At 42.4% G+C, this 23,437-nt stretch overlaps 2 protein-coding genes across 2 annotated transcripts in view; one reads left to right on the top strand and one right to left on the bottom strand.

Annotated features, from left to right (window-relative positions):
- Nucleotides 1-2,778, bottom strand: part of LOC308652312 (phospholipid-transporting ATPase ABCA3-like) — a gene marked incomplete at its 3' end in the record, with an annotated part of 144,605 nt that extends 141,827 nt beyond the window's left edge. The window contains exon 1 of the mRNA XM_081300059.1: nt 2,495-2,778. Coding sequence (XP_081156185.1) covers nt 2,495-2,596 — 102 coding nt within the window. The 5' untranslated portion in view covers nt 2,597-2,778. The remainder of the gene's footprint in view (nt 1-2,494) is intronic.
- Nucleotides 2,779-7,160: 4,382 nt separating this feature from the next.
- Nucleotides 7,161-23,187, top strand: CRYM (crystallin mu). The gene is made up of 8 exons (XM_081299523.1): nt 7,161-7,417; nt 7,912-8,065; nt 10,097-10,159; nt 13,929-14,030; nt 15,989-16,172; nt 20,064-20,185; nt 20,810-20,894; nt 22,880-23,187. Exons 1-8 carry the CDS (start codon nt 7,248-7,250, stop codon nt 22,942-22,944), a joined length of 945 nt encoding a protein of 314 aa, XP_081155649.1. The 5' UTR covers nt 7,161-7,247; the 3' UTR covers nt 22,945-23,187.
- Nucleotides 23,188-23,437: the final 250 nt, after the last annotated feature.

Raw genomic sequence — 23,437 nt, 5'->3', positions numbered from 1 at the left:
CCCACCCCCAGCAACAGCAACTTTCTTATTAAGACAAGATCTACCTGACCAATCCTGAGACCAGTATGACCACGACTGATCGAGGTCATTTGCTTTGGCAGCTGTGAAAAGCCTTCAGCTGTGCAGCCCCCACCCCCAAAACCCTTGCCCTCATTCCCCATTCTATAAAACCTCAAAGTCATTATCAGCACCTCAAAGACAGAGCTAAGGAAATGGGTCACTTTGTCTCTACAGTGTAGCTATAATAATAAAAGTTCCTTTTGTACTTTTCACAGAAGGAAAATTACTTTTCCTCTTGGGTTTCTGGAATAAGCAGCCAGACTTAATTTGTTGGATCCCCAAAGTCAGGCCTCTGGCCTAGGACTATGGTAACGACAGGAATTTGGGGATAAAGAAAAAAGAAAGATATACTGAGAATCAGAAGAGAAGTAGCTACATGCCATTGAACTTGATTTTGCCCTGGCATCCTGTTACTTTTTGTGGACAAGGAAATGGGTCATGGACATAGGTTTGGCTGCTTATTTTGCACTTCAAACATTTGTGGGTGTTCCTTACATTTCAATGGCATATAGCGACATCTCTTCTGATGCTCAAATTTAGGGAAAACTGGCACAAAATTGTATAATTCTGCCCTAACTCTACCTCTGGTCCAGCCCCTAGCTACTGTCACTCTACAAATATTAACACCCCAGACCAAGGGGCTTCTTTCTCTGCCTCTGGATATGGCCCACATTCTCCCTTGAATGTGTATCTGCTTTCCTTAAAAAAAAAAAAAAAAATCTGTGACTGACTGGTGTGTGTCGAAATTCTTTTTAATCATGTATACCAAGGACCCAAGTCAAGGTCCTCCTTCCTGGGAACTTCTACATTGACATGCTCATTCATTAACAAAAGAAGTCTTTTGAATAAATGGTCCTTAATCAACCAACTAGTCATGTACAAAAGAATGAAGCTGGATTCTTGCCTCACATCATATATAAAAATTTACTCAAATGGATCATTGGCCCAAATGTGAAGAGAAATTACAAACTTAGAATAAAACAAGAGTAAATCTTCATGATCAGGACTTAGCAACATGCTGTTAGACATAATACCAAAAGAAAACATAGACAGAATGGGCTTCACAAAAATAAATGAAAAGAAAAACTTTTGAGCATCAAGGACACTACCAAGAAGAGGAAAAGATAAAGCAAATAATGAAATATTTGCATTTGCAAATCATATATCTGATAAGGAGTTCATATCCTGAATATATAAAACATTCCCACAACCCAACAAGAAAACAACCCAAGTAAATAATGGGCAAAAGGATGCAAATAGATGTTTTTCCAAAGAAATTAAACAAATGGCCAATAAGCACGTGAAAAGATGCTCAACATTGTTACTAAACAAATCAAACTGAAAAAAACACACATGATGCCACCTCACACTCTACTAGGATGACCAATAAAAACAAAATAGAAAATAACAAGTATTGACAACATGGAAAAACAGGAACCTTCACACACTGATGGTGGGAATGTAAAATGGTGCAGCCCATATGGAGAACAGTTTTGACAGTTCCTCATAACTGTATAACAAAGACTTACCATTTGACTCTCCAATTCTACTCCCAGTTTATGTTTTCTACTAAAAACTAAACTAAAAAAAGTTTATAAATCTTCACAGCAGCATTACTCATAATATCCAAAGGGTAAAACCAACTCCATAGAACATCAACTGAAGAACAAATATACAAAATGTGATATTTCCATTCCATGGAATATTATTTGACCTTATAAGGAGTGAGGTACTGATACATATTACAACAGGCAAGAATCTTGACAACATGATAAAAGAAAAGGAAACATATGATTCTATTTCCACAATTCACAAATTCATAGACACAAAAGCAGAATACCAGTTGCCAGGGGCAGCAATAAAGAGGGTTTATTTTGGGGAGTGATGACAATGCTCTAGAATTAGATAGCACAGTTGTACAACACCGTGAATATGGTAAAAGCCACTGTACTGTACACTTCAAAAAGGGTAAAGTGGTTGAATTTATGCTATTTGAATTTTACTGCAATTTTTTAAATGAAAATCTCCAAGAGAGGATAAAAATGCTAGTTTTATCCTAGATCAGATCCTAGGTCAAGCCTCAAGTCAGATTACAACCAAAGATGACTACACGGTCCAAATCCATCTAACCACTAAACTACAACCTGAGAAAAGTTGTCCATATATCAACATGGAGTCACTTGTTTCAAACCCAAACAAAATAGCAAGTCAGGAGATTGAGAAGAGAAGCGCATCATGCACACGTGGTCTGTGATAAGCACTATTAACACCAAGCTCCCTTAAGGGCTCTTAAGTATGTATGCCTGTAACAAAAACGTTTTGCCACGGACTTCCCACACTGCACCTTGTTCCATAAGTCACAGGGACAGCTTGTTGGGCATTGTATTCACTAAGGAACTAAAGTTAGCTCCTGCGCTAAAGCCCTGTAACCAACCTTCTCTATTTCACAACAAATAACGGCACACTTTTCACTTTTGCCTCGAAAAGCTTCCCTTTGCCTCAACCTCCTTGTTGATGCCTGTGTCCTCTGCTGCATGCACAATCCAGTTTGGAGTCCCCTGCTACTCCCGAATAAATCCAGTAGTCCTTAAGGAGTCTCTCTCTCGAATTTAGGCTGACCAAAAAAAAAAAAAAAAAAAAAAAAAGTTTAAATTCAACCCTAAGTATCTAAGTCCCTGTTGGGTGTCTGTCTGTATGTCTGTCTGCGTTCAAGGGGCACCTTCCGTCCCTACGGAGTCCAGTTCTTTGGAGTAGTGGCAGAGCAGGGTGACTCACTCCGGCAGGAGCAGGAAAGGTCCCAGACCCTCACACTCATCAATCAAGCCTCGCAACCGTCTCCGCCTCCACCGCTGAGTGGCGCGCGTCGACCCCAGGTGGCGCTTCCTCAACGCGCTCCCCAACCGCTTGCAGCGCAGCGCAGCGGCTCGCGATCGGGGGCGTGGTCTAGGCTCGAGCACCAATCAAAGGCTCGGACGCGAGCGGGGGTGGGGAGACTGGGGAGACTTGGAGGCCGGCCAGCAGGGCTCGCGGCTGGTGCGTCTATCTTCCCTGCAAATATCCCCTGGAGTCCTAGTCCACCGTGGTCAGGCTTTCACGATAATTTCACCGCTTGCTGTTCCTAGGTCACCCCGCCGTGCGCTCCCTCTAGAAAGACGGAGACTGGAGTAAAGGGAGTGAGACGTTTGCCTTGGTCGTAACACTTAAAGGGGAGCCAACCAGCTACGGAGATACTTTAATAAGACGTTTTAAAGTTAAAAAAGTAAACAAGGAGATATTAGAGCCTAAAATAAAAGAGAAACTCCGTAATCCTGTCTTTACTTAAAATGTTGATATTGTGTTCATCGTGGTTTCTTGCAATAATGTTTATTTTTTAAACATTGCGTTAAAATGTTTTCATGTTAGAGTATTGACTATTTGAGTCCTGAAATGTCCCATAAATTTTGTACTGCAGGTGAGTACCACTAGCAGTCACTATACCTGGTTCACCCTAGGAAGAGCTCTGTGCTACCCTCCCCTTCAGTGTGGTGGTGGGCAGAAATCTGGGGAAGTGCAAGGGGCCACCTTCTCCCCCAGAATCCAATGGGGTTTAAACAGGGAATTTCCAGAGGCTCAGGCACAGAATCCTACAAACCCCTCAGACTTATCCCATAACAAGGTTGCAGGAGAGTGCGGGGAGAAGAATGATCCTAGTTTCCTGGATAGTGTCTCCCACATTACTAGTGAGTTTATTGACATTCTTTCTGTTCAGTCATTATTAAATTAGTAGTTTCATTATTTTAATAATAATAATTAAAACATCAATAATATTTAATAATAATTATTCATGTGCTAATGAATAAAACCTATTAAATAAATACTTGCCTGCTAAACACTTGACAAAAGATCTCTTTTATCTCACCACAACTCTGGAAGGTTGATTCTAATATCACTGGTATTATCTAATTGTACAGTTGAGTAATCAGGATCAGAGGAGTGGTTACCTCTCTTGTCTACAGATTATCTCGTATGTACAAGCCTGGACTCAAATCTAAACTGGCTAACACCAGAGCCCTTACTTGAGAATCACTAAATATGATTCTCAGCTACTTGGTGAGAATTTCAGCTAAAAAGCATTAGAACTCCAATACCCCCCCCCCAAAAAAAAAAAAACTAGTTAGGATAATAGGATGTGCACATAATGCATCATCACATCAATGAGTTAAAGTAGGGAAATGATATAATAATTTCTTAAATGTATATATGACATCCATCCCTAATGAAAACAACCATATTTTAACAACCATCCCTAATGAAAGCGCTCTGTAAACTAGTCATAGAAAAGTATTTATATGTCACCCAAAAATATGCTAACTCCACAGCCCCTACTGTCATGAGATGACTGAACTTCAGTAACCTCTTTCTCCCCTGGGCAGTACATTCATGGGTCCCTCTGTCAGTTTCCATTGCATCACCAGCTTTTATTCTAGAATATAGCAGTATTGCAGTACACAGTATATAGTTGGCCTTGGTGCAGGTCACCTGGAATTCTGGACCACCAGTCTCACTAGAACCAATGCTGCTACCACCAAGCTGGGAAGAAGGAAGAAGGCTGCTTTCCCATTTTATTATGTCTTCTTTCCAACAGTGGTTACAAGCTCTTTAGCTAAAACCAAAGCATCAAGTTGGCAGCTAAAACATCAGGAGGACCTGGGTAAGGTTACCCAAAACCCTCCAAGGAAGATGATTTGAGGTAAGTCACAGACCCCCTTTTTTTTTGGTGGGGGTGGGGAGGATTGTTTTTGAGTTTGGTAGCTATGCATTTATTTTGATACAAATTGGAAATGATTGAAGTAGGTCATTAATCTATGTTTACTTTGCTTCAACCAAAGCTAAAGACGGTAGTATAATTTTTAACAAAACATATTAAGTAAATAATAATAGAGATATCATTAAGTATTAAGAGCTTTCATGGAAACTGACAGTTGGACTAATGGTATTTGTGGCCAACTAAGAATTCTCTTCTACTTGCCTACATTTTACACATCCTGACCCACAACAGAGATATTGCATAACTTGCATTTTTAAAAGGCTCTGAAACGTCGGGGAGAATTAGTTTTCTATGTCTCTAGTCCTATTTGAACTAATTTAAGGCAAAGTTTCCTAATATTGCTTAACTGAGGACCTGGGTGATGTCATCTAAAGCTTCATAAGGAAGACGATATACAGAGTAGTAGAAGCAATTCTCTTTCACCCAGGTTAAATTTCTTAATTCACAATGGAAGCAAATAAATAGATGGTTTTCCTATTTCATACCTCTCTTTTGGTTGATGCGTATTTGGTTTCTTTTTATTTTGCTTTCTCCTCAAGAATGAAAGAACAAACTGTATTTTCTTTATAATCTCTGTTTTTAAAAATCCAGTAAATGATTATAATAATGAGTATAATAATGATTATAACAATATACATAAGGGGCCATAATATTCTGTAAACCCAAGAGCTCTGGAGGTGCTCAACCTCCTTGTGTGAAAACCAGCTTTTCCCAATTGTCTGTGCCTGCATGTGGATGTTCCTTCCTCCTCCCCCTTTCCCTGGTAATACTACTTTAAAAACTTGGTTATCACATGGCTACTCTGTACCAAACACTGTGACAAATGCATTATATATGATTTGTCACTTCATTGGTACATATTTTCACTCTTTACTCACTCTATTATGATGTGACAATTTCCTAAGAAATGCCCAGCCAAAATACCAAGAAATTGAATTTATTCCAGATGCCACTCTTGCTCATCTGTGTTATCCTAAATATTTGCATTCTAAGTACTTAATCTTTCTGAGCATGTAATTTCTTTTCAATGAATCATACCCTCTTAGCCAATGGTCTCCAAGAAGCAATCCCAGTTTTAGCTCCTGATGCTCCTGACATTAGACCCTAGTTCTAGCCCAACTCATCTGGCAAACTCACTGTTCCCATAGACTGGACAACATTCCTTACACACTTGGGCTTCACCTGGCCTGAAATGTCCTCTTTCTCCCTCTCTGCCAGAATAGCTTAATGATCATGAGTATGAATCTGGAATCTGATTCCAAAGGCAAAGCCCAACCCTTCTGTTAACTTGCTGGGTGACCTTGGAATCATCCTTCCCTTCTCAGAGCCTAAAATGGACAGTAAGGCTCATAACACCACCTACATACCTCAGAGATTATTGCATAATTAAGTGAAATAATGCAGTAAAATGCATGGTGCTGTACTAGCACATATCAATAATATCAATAATAATCGTGATCATAATCATTGTCATCATTATTATCATTCCAAGCCTTGGTTTCTCCTGCTTTTTCATGACACTCCTATCTAACCACTCCAAGTCAAAATAATCTCTTTTCTTTGAATTACACAAAGTTCTTTCCATATGACTGGTTTAGTAGCCAGGGGTTACTACTGTACATCATTGATTTCCCTCCTGGGTGCTTTCTGTCCTCTTTCCTCAAGTGCAATGTGAACTCCTTGGGGAAAACAAAACAAAACAAAAACCTCTGCATTTTGCCTCCTTGTACGACTGAGGTCATCACACGTTGCCTTGAGAACTCTCTCCTCGAAGGTGAAGGCTAATTTGATTAGTTAGCCTGAGAGACAGCTTTGCACTTAAAACCATCAATAGCCAGGCATCTGGGGAGTGTGGGTGGGAGGAAGATTGGGATTGGAGCCTCCAGATGGGGACAGGATTGAAAGGAAAATATTTAATAATCCTGTCTCCTTTCTTCCAAGATCTAGCAGCAGGTAATAGATTAAGACATAAGAGATGCTCGCCACAGGATCCTGTGCCCCATCTCCCCATCTCCTTTGCCAAGACAGTAGCCAAGAGCGGAGTTGGTGGGGAGGAGCAGAGATGGAGTGCCAAAGTCCTCACTAACACGTCTTGCCAGGAATGTAGTTAGAGCTAATCCCAGGAAATTAAGAAAGTAGACTCAAGAATTCTAACTCCTGGCCTGACGCGGATTCCACCCCTGGGGAGCACCCACCTCACTCGCTCTTGGAGTCGGGGGCGGAGACAAGCCTGGGCGGGGCGATGTTGCCCCGCCCCCGGGGACTGGCCGCTGCCCAGTAGGCGGCACCGCAGCCCAGCGGGCGCGCTCTTATAGCGCGCCGCCGGGGGGAACGTGGGTGTCAGTCAGTGCCCGGCTGAGGTTAGAAGGCAGGCGGCGAGATGAGCCGGGCGCCCGCGTTCCTGAGCGCCGCCGAGGTGCAGGACCACCTCCGAAGCTCCAGCCTCCTCATTCCGCCTCTGGAGGCGGCTCTGGCCAACTTCTCCAGCGGCCCCGACGGAGGAGTCGTGCAGCCGGTGCGCACCGTGGTGCCGGTGGCCAAGCACAGGGGGTGAGTGAGAAAGACCGGGGCAAAGGTCCGGAGGCACGGAGGAGAAGGACCAGGAGGCAGGGAAGGGATGCTGTGGGAGAAGGGAAAAGAGGACTTGCTTGATCTTTGCTAATGACAGCTGCCACTTCCTCGGTAACCTCTGTTAAGTGGGCGCTTTACAGGTGTTACCAGGTTTAATCAAACAGACTCCACATCAGGAGGTATTGACGGGGAAAAGAGACCCAAGAGAGGTTAAATGATTTACCCAGGCGTACACAGAGCTAATAAGTGGCGGACCTGGGGTTGTTTTCTGATCCAGAATCAGGCTCTTGAGCACACTAAGCTTTGTGGCTTAGTGCATAAGGGAAGGGCAGAGGGAGGCAGGGAAGGGCAGAGGTAATGAGGGTCGGGAGTGGAGCTGTGGGGGAGGAAACAGAAAGGAAGGCAGATGGGGAGTTTATAGGAGACCCCATGTTGATGAGAAGGATTTGAAGCTGCTCCCTCTCTCCGTGTAGCTTCCTGGGGGTCATGCCCGTCTACAGTGCAGCAGAGGATGCCCTGACCACCAAGTTGGTCACCTTCTATGAGGGCCACAGCACCACATCCACCGATCCCTCGCACCAGGCAATTGTGCTACTCTTGGAGCCTAGCAATGGCACCCTGCTGGCGGTGAGCAACTCTTTATCCTGGGGTGGAGCAAGGGCTCCGGAGTCCAGAGCTAGACTCAAAAGTTAGTTCTGCATGAGTGGGAGGTATTCTGGTTGTGACCCCCAAGTCCCCTCTACCAATGAATGGGTACTAGCCACAGAGAGGGTTACCTGTAACTGTGTGTCTGTTTGTATGACTGCCTGAGAGTGTGTAACCCAGCCCACTGCTGCTTCCAGTGTGTGACAGCATGGAAATAATAATGTCCTCATTCTTCTACGTGGTCTTATCTGCTCAGATACCTCACATACAGCTTGAGCTGAGAGAATATGTATTTACTGAATCCCTATCAACATGAGGGATGGTGTTCTCTAATCCGTGGAGGTCTCTTCTAAGGAGTACACAGTGACCTGTTTTAATATGTAACTATAGAATCAAAAAGTAGCAGTACCTCACATTTATTGAGCAGTTTTTAATGTGTCATGTCCTGTTCTAAACACTTCACATGTATTAGCCCTCTTAATTTTGAAAACCACCTATGAGGCAGGAAATATTACCCCCACTTCGTTGGTGAGAAAATCAAGTCATACAGCAACTGAGACCAACTTACCCAAATCTAAGTAGCTAGTAAGTGTCATGGCAGGACTTCAGTCTAAGCCCAAGATGTGCTCTACAGCCTTTTTAACTGCCACTTAATTGAGCACTTATCTGCCAGGCAGGAGATTCTAGTCACATTCAATTCTGACAATTCCTCCTTGAGAGTTTTTACTCTTTCTTCTTCCACCCAATTTCTGATGATGTCCCTGAGGCTCAGGTTACTAGAGCAACTTTGTGTGTCACATAGCTGGTTAGTGAAAGACCCAAAAATCACTCCTAAGCCTATCTGACTGACTGTGGAGCTTATGCTCTTAAGTGTCCTTCAGTCTGGCTCTTAAACTCTCCTGAATTTCTGATTCCCCAAGGACTCTTGACTGTTTATCACTCCTCTATGTGGAATATCTAGCTCTTCCCAGCCTAAATTCATCCAATGGTGATAACATCCATACTATCTACCTGCAACAGTGGTTCCCCTGGAACCTGATTCCTGGGCCTTTGACAGAATCTTAGATCCTTGCTGCTTCTGCTCAGTACTATGTGATTCTGTCCTCCTCTGTAAAATGAGAATAATGATGCCTACCTTTTGAAGGTCAGCTAAGATGAATAACTTATAAATAGAGGTCAGTGCAAAAGACAGTTATTGAGCAGGTGTAACAGAAGTCCTCACTGTGCATGAGAATCACTGGGGGAGCTTTTGAAAATGAGGATGTCTGGGTCCTACACCTAGAGATTTAGGGTTTAGGGCCGGGGGTATTTTTTTTTTTTTTTTTGCTGTGTCAGGAAGTGAACACAGGGCCTAAATGCTGAGCATATGCTCTACCTCTGATTCAGATTCAATTAATCTAAAGATGGTATCTGGGAATAGTATCTTTACAAAGCTCCCCATATAAAGAGCTGGAGTGAGCACCACTGATGTGGAATTCTTGGCCCCTGACAGATGTGAAATGACGATCTTTTTTTTTTTTTTTTTTGTAGTTGTAGATGCACATCATGCCTTTATTTTCATTTATTTTTTAATTGAACTCAGTGCCTCACATGTGCTAGGCAAGCATTCTGCCACTGAGCTATAGCCCCAGCCCTGAAATGACAATCTTATCCCACAAGTTCCTCCTCAGTTTGGTGTTTGAAAATCCCAGGGCAAGGAAACAAGATGGTTAGTTGTTAAGAACTCACCATGTGCTAGAAGTTTTCCTATACACTAATGCCTTTAATGCTCTCAGTACCCCTCTGAAAGGCTGGTATTATCTTTGTTTTTCCAGGTGATGAAACCAATGCTTAGGGATTAAAATGTTCAGTTACATGTCTCATAAGTGGAAGGATTCTATCCAACTTTGACATAAGCCCCCGCTCTCTATAGGATGCTTTCATACTTCTTGGGGCTTCTCTTTCAAAGCCGCTTCTCTCAGTTTGAGTACTAGAGAGGGGAACCCCTTGTTCACTGTCTCCACTTCCTCCAAGGTCATGGATGGAAATGTCATTACCGCAAAGAGAACAGCTGCAGTATCTGCCATCGCCACCAAGGTAAGATGAGTGGCTGGCTGTGCCATCAAGGTGAACTGGTGGGTGGGGTTGGGTGCCTCAATCTTGGGAGAGTAACAGAGAATAAAGAATGTATTCTGATCTTCCTTTGGACATAGCTGGAACTTCATACGCCAAATACAAGATATTGGCACAATGATTCACCAAATTATCAGCTGCCACTTAGCATGCATGACCCGATGCCAAATACCTCACATGTATAATTCCCATCCACTTTGCAGAGTAGATTCTATTGTCTCCATTTTCCAGGAAGAGGTGCTCAGAGAGGCTCAGTGAGTTGCCCAGGATCACACAGCTAATAAGTAGTAAATCTTGACCTAACTCCTAGGACTACATTCTTACCCCTGTACCACATTAGACCTGGTAAAACAGTTTGGTTGCCCCATAGGACAGAGCCAATAGTACACAAGAGGCAGAGGGTGAGCAGACCAAATCTAAGCCACACTCTTTTATTCATTCAACTAGTGTTGACTGAGCTGCTACCACATGCCAGGCCCTTTTCTTTTTTTTCTTCCAGCACCAGGGATTGAACCCACCAGCACTTAAACACTGAGTCACATCCCTAAACCTTTTTTTTTTTTTAAAATCAGAGAGAGAGAGAGAGAGAGAGAAGAGAATTTTATTTTTAATATTTATTTTTTAGTTCTCGGCGGACACAACATCTTTGTTGGTATGTGGTGCTGAGGATCGAACCCGGGCCGCACGCACTCCAGGCAACCGCACTACCAGTTGAGCCACATCCCCAACCCATCCCTAAACCTTTTACGGGTTATTTAGAGACAGGGTCTTGCTAAGTTGTTTAAGGCCTTGCTAAGTCACTGAGGCTGACGTTTGAGACCATGATCCTCTGCCTTAGCCTCCTGCCTCAGCCTCCAGACTCAGTCTCAGCCTCCATTCCAGGTGTATGCCACTGTGCCTGGCTGCCAGACACTTTTCTAACTGTTGAGGATCCAATAGTGAACAAAACAGAGAGATGCACACAGAAAAGATCAAAAATAAAATAAAAGTGAAAAGTAAAACACAGAGTATGATTTGCTTAAAAAATAAACAACAGAAAAAAAAAGCCTTTTGAGTCTAATAATAAATTGCATCAATAATCCTTAATTAATAATAACAAATATTATTGTGTAATTAATATTTATTGATCAATAAGTAATTATTACTGTGCTCAGAGCCCTGAAAAACAAACAACAACCCCCAGAAATCTACTTAGTATGTTAGAAAGATGAAAATAAAGCAGAAATCAGGAGGATTAGGGAAGAGGTGACATTTTAAATTATTCAAGAAAGACCTCACTGAAAGAATGACATTTGAATTAAGACTCAAAGTGGTGAGTGAGTGACCCATGCAAAAGTGTGGAGAAGCCCTCTAGGCAGAAGGAATCACAAGTCATGGGTTGACAATATTTTTAAACAGCCTCAAGGTATCCCACCAAAAATAATAATAACAATGTCTTTTTAGAGGTTAGAGTTAAGAAGAAGAGGCTTAGAAAAGGAGGTGTCTTTGGGAACAGTTGCGGTCTGGAAGCTTTTATGGTCAATGGAGAAGGATGATGGGAAACTAATGGAAACATGACCCTGGGGGGATTGGAGTGGCCAAAGCCAGGGGTTCAGATTGCAGATTAAGGTTTTCTCAATATATTACAGGGAGGGAAAGAAACAAGGACTAATCTGATAATTGTATATGAAGAGAGTAGATCACAGAACACACCTCGACAAACTGGTTTTTAATTACATCCACAGCCAAATAATCAAGAGACTTTCAGATATAGTTTTTAATTACATCAGATCCAAATAATCAAGAGACTGCTTGAGATAACATTTGCTGGTGATAAGTTTGCTGGTGATTTAGAAACAGAAGGAATCTTACTGCCTTACATTTGTGAAGGACTTCAGTCTTTTTCAAAATAGTTTCCAACCCATCATCTGGATTTTGAGGAAGACAGAGCAAGTATCATTGATCTCATTTTACACAGAACACTGTGCTTGTTTGAATTAATAAAAATCTGTGGGCTGGGGATATAGCTCTGTTGGTAGAGTGCTTGCCTTGGTAGAGTGCCTTGGTTCAATCCCCAGCACCACACACACACACACACACACACAAAAAAAAAAAAAAAAAAAAATCTGCACTCCTAGAACAGTTGGGTTCACATTTCAGAGTTTAGGCTGAAACTCATAGCCTTATTCCCAGCATTGACAATTTCTGAAACTCAAGTGTACTTCCAAAATTAGATTTATATTACCTATGAACAGAAAAACATGGTGATATTGCTTAATTCTATTTATTGGATAAGAGCATAGGATTATTAGTCTTGTGGATCTTGTTTCTTTGAAACATTTCAACTCAGATTCTTTAAACATAGAAAAGTATCCCTCCTGCAGCTTTGGGAGATAATAGCCTAATGTCCTGAGACTTTTTAAAAGAGTTTTATGGGGAATTCAGAGTTAAGATTTTTCACTAAAGACTTTTCACTTTTAAGGTTATACTCCAGAATTTTAGCAAGTAGCATTATAATAAACAGCAGACACAAAACCTCAATTTTTACTAAATAGAAAAAAGGCAGATGAGGATCTGTCTTAATAAATATGGTCTGAAAAGTGAGGGATGTCTTTCTCTACATCCATAGTTTACAATGGAGGAGGACTTCACTATCTGCCCCAAAAACATTAGCAATATTTGGAGACACTTTGAGTTGTCACAACTGAAGGGGAAAGAGATGAGAGGTGTTACTGGTATCTAATGGATAGAAATCAGGTATGCTATTATATACTGCACAGGACAGCCCTCTTCCCACTGAAGAATGACCCAGCCCAAATTTCTGTAGTGCCAAGATGGAGAAACCCCATTATAGTTCTTATAGGTCATAATAGGCATCTACCCTTATGTGGCAGGGACAGTGCTGGAAATTGAACCAGGAACACTTTACCACTGAGTTACACCCCCAACCCTTTCTATTTTTTATTTTTTCTTATTTTGAGACAGGGTTTTGCTAAAATTCTGAAGCTGATCTCCTCCTGCCTCAGCCTCCAGAGTTGCTGGGATAATAGGCATGTGCCACCACATACTGCATGTACCATTTCTATACAAATAAAACTAACTCTGTCCTCTTGGGGCTTAAAGACCAGTACAAGAAAATTAATTTTGAAAATGAATTTCCAAACACATATTTTGAAGTGGTGGATTTTATCAGGGAGGTCAGAAAGACTTCACTGGAGAGAAGTCGATCACAAAATCCTACAAATAAAGAATTAATGAGATTTTCTTAATCAGATCCTGAACAGTTTAAAGAAAAATTTAAGATTTATGATTTATTTCACAATACCAAATTGAATTTTTCTCCTTCTCAGCAGTTCACTATGAATGTTTTTTAGAAGCATGAAGATGTGAATTTGGAGCTCCACTGGGGTATTTAGTACTTTTAGATTCCCGATCAAGTTATTTAACTTCTCTGGACCTCAATCTCCTTATCTATAAAAAGAGCACAATAATTGGAGTTTCCAGCTCATAGGGTCCATCTCCAGACTAAATGAGATCATGAGGGTAAAGTATTGGCATAGGTTAGGTGCTCGCTGAAAATACTTTCTTTCCTCCTCACTGAACAGAGAGTAAACTGAAACATACAACGACGTCTCTGGGATTGCCTGCAAGCTCTTGAAGATAGAGCAGAAGTCGCCTGATTTTCAAACTGTATTTGTTTTCACCTGGCTGCCAATTTCTTCCTTGACCTTTTCCCACCCCATTTCTCCCCTAGTTTCTGAAACCACCCAACAGTGATGTGCTGTGCATCCTTGGGGCTGGCGTCCAGGCCTATAGCCATTATGAGATCTTCACAGAGCAATTCTCCTTTAAGGAGGTGAGTTCAGGGTGAGGGGTGGGAAGGGAGTGGCCAGTGACTCTGTCTGTCTTCCTTCACTGCAGCATGAGTTTCTATGAAATAATTAGGTTAACAGTCCAATCGAGACAATTCTTTACCAGAAGTCCTGATGGAGGTAAGTGTCAGAGGAAGGTCTGATAACAACCTCTTTTAAAAAAAAGAAAAAAATTAATTTTAAGTGGACAATAAAAAAATAAAAAATAAAATAAGAGTTAGTCTTATTTGTATATATTTATGTGGTGCTGAGGATCGAACTCGGTGCCTCAAGCATGCTAGGTGAGCACTCTACCACTGAGCCACAACCCCAGCCCCTGATAGCAACCTCTTGTCAGTTTCTCAGTTCACAGGGATGCAGCATGCCTGGTCAGTTAAAGAACTATAACTCTTGCATATAGATGGTCCTTTCGGCCCCTCTCTGTGCTTTTTTTAGGAGAATCTGGGAGTTTTCAAATATCCAGGGCTATGGATCCAGGAACCAGGGATGAGGCTTAGCAAGCAGGAGGCCACAGCATCCCCCTCCTGCAGTCTGTATATTGGCCCACCTTTCCCCGGTGATGATTCATGCTTCCTACTGAGAATGTTTGATGCTTTTTTTTTTTTACATTTTTATTATAGAACTATAATTATACATAGTATTTGGATTCATTTTGACAAAATCATGCATGTAAGGAATTTGATGTCAATCCCTACCCCCACTTCCCTTCCCATCCTCCTTTCCCCTGTTCTCCCTCATCTACTCTACTAAACTTCCTTTCTTTTACATATATATATAAAGGTGAAATTCCCTTTGGTACCTTTATAGGTGCATATAACATGATGCTATTTTTGTTTTATTTTATGTGTGTGTTTGAGAGAGGTGGAACAGATTTAAAGTATGAATGTTTGAATTTTTTAATGAATTTTCTTCCCAAAGAAGAGGTATTATTTAAGGAAGGAAACTGTCCTTTCATCTGTTTTCAAAGACAAGCAGTTAATGTTTTTTAAAATTCTTTCATTAGCTTTTTATAGTTTTAATCATGTCAGGCATTCAGTTTATCCTTTTTGTTGAATGCTCTAATATCACTTTTCCAAATTATCTAATTTTTCCCTGATATTTGTGATGTTCCCTGGTCAAGAGGGGTAACATGGCTAGCTGATAATGATTGTTTTTCACCTTGGTTGATGAACTTTCTTTAAGTTGATGTCTGTATTTACTATATTTCCTTGTGAGACATTCTTTAGGCCTTATTTTCAGTTGAAGATTCACAACCCCAGACCCAAATGTTGAAACCTGTTAACAAGCCAGCAAGTCCCTAGTTATGTCAGTGATATCCCTTAACACCACCTCGGCACCTCTCAGGATCCTGATTCCAGCTCACACTCTTGGACTTTCCATCAGCTACTCCATTCACCTTCAAACCCTTTGGGTCTTTGATCACCACATACCTTTCAGAGATCAAGTTATTCCATGCAAAGCACTGCCAGATACCTTTTATGAATATCATACCCATTATGACTCCTTTACAGGTCTCGGATATAAAGTGTGAGTTCTACACTGACTTTGCCTAGTTATCATCTCCATTTTATAGACATGAAAACTAAGGCTGAATGAGGTAGAGTCATTTCAGGAGCAGTAAGGGACAAAGCAAGGATTGATTCCAATTCTGCCTGGCTCCAGAACTCGCTCTGCTAATTGGTAAATGGTATAGTAGCTATTAAGCTACTGAGACTATGTGTCCTTCCCTACAACTAGAGAATTTCCATCCTTTTTATAGAGGAAATTTGTAGATAAAACATGTCCTTGATCAAATGTCCATTCTCCATGATTTAGATTCCCTATGGAATCTATCACAGTCCTAAACTAGAGAGGTTCAATTTCCCTTTGGCACCTCTGGACCCGGTGTAACATAAGTAGACAAAAAATGACACCAGTGTCCCTCTTGTTACCCCGAATGAAGGTAAGGATATGGAACCGCACCAAAGAAAATGCAGAGAAGTTTGCAAACACAGTGCAAGGAGAGGTCCGGGTCTGTTCATCCGTGCAAGAGGCTGTGACAGGTGCTGATGTGATCATCACGGTCACCATGGCAACAGAACCCATTCTGTTTGGTGAATGGGTGAAGACTGGGGCTCACATCAATGGTAAGCAGAGGGGCTTCATGAGCCATGGGTAGGGTTTGGTCAAGACTCCTCCTTAGACTGGACCCCAGGGCCACATAGGCAGGGCTGGTTTCCTCATCGTGCAGAATGCCCAAGCTTGATGAGGATCTCAGAAACATGGGAACCTTTGGAGATCTTATATCTCAAAGTATGAAAAGGAACCTAGACATGGTGGTGCATATCTGTAATCCCAGAAACTCAGGAGTCTGAGTTTAGGGACCACATAGTTTGAGGCTAATCTGGTCAATTTAATGAAATCCTGTCTGAAATTTAAAAATAAATAAATAAATAAAGTTTTAAAGGGCTGAGTATGTAGCTCAGTGGTAGAGCACCCTGGGTTCAATCCCCAGTACTGAAAGGGGGGAAGTATATATATATATATATATATATATATATATATATGTGGTACATATATATATGAAAAAAAGGAAATTGCAACTATGAAACTGATAAATATTTCACTAATACTGTTCTATAAAATGTAATACTGCAGTGAATGGTAAAGCACAGCTGCATTCTTAAATGTGATGCAATTTAAATCTCCAAGGCCAAAAGGAAATCATTTGTTTTTCAAACACAAAACTATAAAATTTTTCAAAGAAATTATAGTACAAAAGACATGTGAATGCTTTTAATTTGTGTGGTGAGATGGAGGAGGGAAGAGGAGTTTAAGCCTGAGGATATCTGGGGCCTCTGAAGATCTTTAATCCGCCTTTGAGTTTACAGCAAGAGCTGGTCTGTATCAAATACTTAACCGCAGGTGCTGTCCTCAAGTTTTTATTATGTTATTTAATCTTTACAACAACCTCATGAGGTAGTAACCATAATTATCATGGCTCCTTTTTTATAGGTAGGATAAACCAAGGCATAGAGAGATTAAGTAATTTGCCCAAAGCCAGTGGTGCTTGGTGGCAGGATTGGGATTTGAACTGAGGCAAGTTTGTCCTTAGAGCCCAAGCCTTAAACAAAGCTCCATATTATATTCTGATAAGATTGAGCCAGGCGCCGTGGCACATGTCTATAATCCCAGCAGCTCAGAAGGCTGAGGCTGGAGGTTTGTGGGTTCAAAGCCAGCCTCAGCAACTTAGTGAGGACCTAAGCAACTTAGCAGGACCCTGTCTCAAAAAAATAAAAGAGTTGGGGATGTATGTAGCTCAGTGTTAAGCACCCCTAGGTTCAATCCCTGGTATCCACCCACTCCCCCCCCCCACAAAAAAAGACTGGCTTCTGATGAGCAGAGCCATCAGAAAATGGTACCAGTGCCCTATGTTTTAGTGACAAGCACAGTGATGTAGACTTGGAAGCTAGGAGTTGTGTACACTTGGGCAGATGAGCAGGCAGGACCAAGTCAGTGATATGTGTTCATTTATAAGCATTTATTAAATTTCTACCATGCACCAGGCATTGATCTCCATGCTGGGGATGCCACAATTAATTGGGCACTTGAGGTCACTACTCTCCTGGTGGTTACATTCTAATGAGGGGAGATAGACAACAAACACATAGAGAGCTTCTGCTAAAGATGAACCTCTGAAGGAAACAGGACCATGACAGAACTTGATAGTGAAGCAGAGGGCGTGGAGATAGGTCCTATCCATAGGGTTGACCTATCTGAACAGCTCTCTGAGGAGGCAGTTTTTCAGTTGTAACCTAAATGATGAGGAAGAGCCAGCCATGCCAGGAGCTGAAGGAAAGGCACTGCAGGCAGATGACGGTGAATGCAAAGACCTCAGGGGTGACCATGATCATGGCACGTTTAAGGAACGCGCCAAAGTTAAAATCAAGGTCCTGGCTTGTGTTGGGTGTTATAAGGTGGGTCCAGAGAGTAGGTATGAGGTGGTTTTGGAAATTAAAACTTTTTCTGGAAGGACTTGGGGGAATCAAAAGGAATCAGTTCTTGGTGAAGTGGGTTCCCAGGGCCAGAGCTGAATCTCCACCAAGACTGATTTGATTTTTTTTGTTTCTCAACCTAAAACTATCTTCTCACAGTTTCCATGGTTCAGGAGTCTGGCCATGGGTTAGCTAGGTCTTCTGTTCAGAAGTCTCACAGGATGAAATCAGGTGTTTTCTAGGCTGTAATCTCATCAAGTTGTTCAGGGTTTTCTTCCAGGCCACATCGTTGTGACAGTATTTAGTCCATTGTGTTGTAGAACAGAGGGTCTCAATTCCTAGGGACCTTCCCCTTTCTTCATCCTCAAAGTCAATGGCAGAGAACTCCTTGTGTTGGATCCTTCTCAGACTTCAAAACTCCCTCCAGGAAGGGCTGACTTGATCTTGAGTCAAGGTATCTCTTCTGGTTCCCTTGCCTAGGGACAAAATTACTGTCTGTGTTCACAGAGGCATCAAGTGCACTTAAAAAAAGCTCGTCCCCACAGACAACAGGGAAACACCAACAGACTTTACCTGGTTTACAGCTCAGCTGAGAGGAGGCCTGATTCCAACCTCCCCCACACTTACATCCCCTGTCCCCCAGCCCACCAGCCAGTCTTTCTAGTCCTCAGTTTTTCTGAGTTGGGCCCCTCCTTTGCTGCCTGGCCCACCTCCTTCTGCCTAAGTAACCTCAAACAACCCTTTGTGAGCTCACGGGCAGCAGAGAACTGAGGGGAACACTGCAGGATGAGGGATGCCCTGAGAAACTGGAGGCTTTTTTTCCCCACCAGCTTATGATTTATTTACGAGCTTCAATACGAGCTTGCTGTTGTTCTATAGAACTCCCCGCACCAACGACCTTCAAGATGGACAGTTTTACACTACTCTCTTTGAAAATTAGAGTGAGGGCAAACAGGAGGAGGAGAACAGTTGAGAAAACTGGAAGTCAGTGCAAGAAAACACTTAAAGGCTGCCTTCTACTTGGAAAAGACTTCACAGCAGTTTTCAAAGACTAACTGCCCTGAGGTGGATCCAGCCAGCCTGTTTTGTTTGGACCTTAGAGAAATCAAGAAATAACACTTGCAAATAGATTTCCGGTCTCTTAAAAAAAAGGGGGGGGGGATATCTGGTAACAGTGACAAGTATTCACACATGGCAGTAGTTAGTTGGAACTGAACAATGACCATCCCCTTGAGAAGGTCGGCTCCCTTCTGTGTTTCGTGGCCTCCACCATTTCCAATCTGGTGCCTCTATCAACTCTGCCCCTTTCCATTACCTGCCTGGCTCTGCAGGCATTTGGTTGCAGGTTCTGCATTATTTTGTTTCCCCGTACAATGTATTGGATTCATTGTTCTGGTCCTGGGCTCTGTGGAGGTTGTGAATGCTCAAGACCAGGAAGGAGCCAGCCTTCCTTCTATTAGGGCTTCCCTGTGACCTTGACATTGTGCTATTTTCTCATGAGTTCAAAGAAAAGTGTTTAGGAATGAGGAGTGGTAATGATTGGAAACTAAACAGCAGAAGATAAGAAGCGTGGGTGTGAATAAGCTCTGTTTCAAGGTTTTTATTAAGATACCATCACTTCTGGTAAGAGGCACTCTCAAACCTGGATTCAGGATGAGATGGAACCTTAAGAGTCCACCCCTCAAAGCCTCAATTTGTGTGTCTGTTAAATGGGAATCAGACATTGAAGTGTACTTGTAAAGAACATAAATAGTGTATGTAAGACACCCCACAATAAGTACCCAATAAATGAATGCTAAGTGGCCTCAAAATATTTTAGGAATAAGGTAGAATCTAAAACAGAAAGGGAAAAAAATGGTAAGAATTATTTTTAATAATATTTGGTCTTACCAATTGGGTGGGGCTGCTTGGCCTAGGGAGTGAGGTGGTTTTCCAAGTCTGAATATTCCCACATGACCTTTGTTCAGCTCTCTCGAATGTCTTGTCCTGATGAGTATCCCTTGGGATTCTTCTGGGCTGAGGTTTTGTCTTGCTGTCTCCTAGCTGTCGGAGCCAGCAGACCTGACTGGCGTGAGCTGGACGATGAACTCATGAAGCAGGCCGTGCTGTATGTGGATTCCCAGGAGGCCGCCCTGAAGGAGTCAGGGGATGTCCTGTTGTCAGGGGTGAGCCTCCTGTCCCACCTGGCGCAGCTGTTGTCTGGCCCGGACTGAATCCCAGGGTTTCACTAACTTCCCCTTCAGTTTATCCTCTTCCAGACCTTGGTCCACTCACTTCCTGATGGGGAAGAAGCTCCTAAACATCACATAACCCTTTTTAATCCAATTCCAGAAAAATATGGCCATTATGGTGATGGCATGTGTTTTCCTGTCCTCTCTGCCAGGAGAGAGAAGCTCGGGGGTTTTTCCATTGGAACTTCTTATAAGGAAGTAGGATTAGGAGATGGGAGCCTATTGCAGCCTGGAAAGCTTCCCCGTGTGGCCAGGACAATAGGACTGTGGTTGATCCCCTTTTGGGCGCCTTTTTCCCTCGTAATCAGGGCATAGAAGCAAGAAGGGGGCAGCCAAAATGCATGTTCAGATCAAGACACGTCTATTTCCTCATTGAGACGGGGACCTGGCAGGCCACCCCGCTCCATGCAAGCTCAGCTGTCTGTGTTCATGGCATCAGAAAGGATTTCAGGGGACAGCATCCAGTTTCCACATGGTCTTTTATCAAGTTCAGCCCTTGAAGCCAACCCTGAGCAGACTCTGACTCCTTCCCTTAGTCGCTGTGTGTTTGTTTCTCAGGCTGAGATCTTCGCTGAGCTGGGGGAAGTAGTGAAGGGCATGAAGCCCGCCCACTGTGAGAAGACCACGGTGTTCAAGTCTTTGGGTAAGATCCATTGCTCCCTGGCACAAATCCAGCCAGAGCACAGGCAGGCTTCCCAAGTGGGGCAAAGAGAAATGAGTCAACAGGCCCTGGGGCTGGATCACTGTTGAGTCCACCACGCCAGTCAATTATTGACATGTCTTAATGCAGTGAACTCTGGGAAGTTCACTGCACTAAGACATGTTGGGAAGTCCTGGGTTGGAGTCGAGTCTCTGCCATGTACTGGGTGTGTGTCCTCGTCCTGACATTTCTGAGCCACACATTCTTCAGCACCTGTTACTCTGAGTTGTTATGACGATTAAGTGAGAGGTACTTGGAAACCGAATGGTGCTATCATTCAGACTTAGATCTAAATGAATTCAGGAGACAGCTTTCAGAGGTGGGGGCAGGGAGATCAGTGTCCCTTATCCAAGCCTGAAAGAGATTCAGATAGGAAGCTCAGCCTGATACCTCTTTGTTGCCTCCTTCCTTACCCTCCTCCTTACTTCTCACATGATATGGTTCATGGGAGCTATAAACTACCTGAGCTGGCACGGGGGGTAGAAACCCAACAAAACTGGGCTCCCAGTGGCTCCCCCCTGGGCCCCTGGGCTCACCTCTTCCACTCTACCAGATTTAAGAGAATAGAAGTGCATGGGAGCAGAACACATTCAATTGATAGGCCTTCAATACTGAAATAATCCCAAACTTGTTGTATAGTTGCTACCTTGAGCCCCTCAGGAGTGCCCTCTGCCCTTCTCTTAAGACTTCCATACTTCATAACAAGCTCAAATGCTTGGCAGAGCATTAAGAGGGCTCTGGCCACCCAGAAGCCATGGTATGGTTTAGTAGCCATGCCTTGCCAGTTATTAAACATTTTTTAAATCTCTCAGGTACTTGAAGACAGGCAAAAAGACAGTATAAGCTTTATGCAGAATTTGGTTCAGAGATATCCCATTGATCCTGTCATGTCTGAAAGTTTCAGGCTTCACAGCAGACCAGAGGACAGCCAGCCCCCTTAAGGAGGCCAAACGCAGCAGAAACCTACACTCCCCTTTTGAGCAGTATTCTGTTTTCTACCTTTTGGGGATTGGTTTACTGTCACATCTTTTCATCTGAACACCTTTATGCATCTATGCTGGATGCAAAGTTAAGGTATATATTCAGAATTACAGATCCAGTATCCCTTATCCAAAATTTTTTGGGACCAGAGGTGTTTTCAATTTTAGAATATTTTAACAGGCTGCTCTGGTTGAGCATCCCTGATCCGAAAATCTGAAATCTGTAATGCTTCAAAATTGATCTTCCAAAAGTTTCAGATTTCAGAGCATTTGGAGTTTTAGATTTTCAGATTAGGGATGCTCAAGCTAAACAAGACAAAGGGGAGATGCAAAGGATGCAGGGTTGAACCAGACCAGAGGTCAGCAATTACAGACCATGGGGCCAAACTTGGCCAACCACATGTTTCTGTAGGGCCCAGGAGATAGAAACTTTTTTTTTTTTTTGTAAAAACAAAGAAATTGTTTCACATTTTCAAATGATTAGGAGACGAAAAACCAGAAAGATAATATTTCATGACACATGAAAATGACAGAATTTCAAATTTGATTTTCCATAAAGTTTTATCTGAACACAGGCTGGCCCATTGACTGACCTATCATCGACAGCTCCTTTTCCACTGTCAGAGTCAGGGTTGAGTACTTGTCACAGAGACCATGTGGCCCACAAAACTGAATATATTTACCATCTGACTCTAAAGTATGCTGACCTCTGAACTAGGCCTTGATGGACACACATTTGGGCATTTATTGCTTAATATCATAGTCCATGCCTTGACCTGCCCTTTGTAGAACTATCCAAGCCTGAACTCACCTCCGGATAGCAGTCCCTATTATCCTGATGGGCATTAGCAGCATGCACAATATTATCAGAAAACTGCCAGTCACAGGGCCTGGGTCGTTTTGGGTGTTGTTCTGACAAAAAGTGACCCAAATTTCTGTTCATTCCAGGAATGGCAATAGAAGACATGGTGGCAGCCAAACTAGTGTATGATTCCTGGTCATCTGGTAAATGAAACAAAGGAATTTTGTGTTGAGATGGATGCTACAGCTCCAGGGTTGCTGCCCCTGATTGTTTCATAATTTCTAGATCAAATGAGGGAAGCCCACTCCCCAGTGACTCATAGCTTGTGCTTATCATGTTTTAACCTTAAATACTAAGGTCCCCATTCATGTTTGTAGTTGGAAAGCAACACTGGTAACCATTCCTTCTGTTATTCCAGGTTATCATAACATTCCCCCTCCCTTGTATTTCACTAACTTTGTATTCCCCTAAAATAAAGCATTTTCCAATTCTGCATTGTTTGCTTCAGTAATTTCTATCCCTCATGGTGAGGAAATGAGGAGGCTCATGCTTCCATTTACTCTCGGGGGAGGGGGGGACTTCAATGACTGTAATGACAATTTTTTTTTTCTGTTTTTTGGTTGAAATACAACTCATCACATAACTCACCATTTTAAAGTGTGCCATTTAGTTGTTTTTGTTATATTCACAGGGTTGTGCAACCA

This window comes from Spermophilus citellus, assembly GCF_964194105.1.
Source record: "Spermophilus citellus genome assembly, chromosome: 6".
NCBI lineage: Eukaryota > Metazoa > Chordata > Mammalia > Rodentia > Sciuridae > Spermophilus > Spermophilus citellus.
This window is presented reverse-complemented; position numbering and strand designations above follow the sequence as displayed.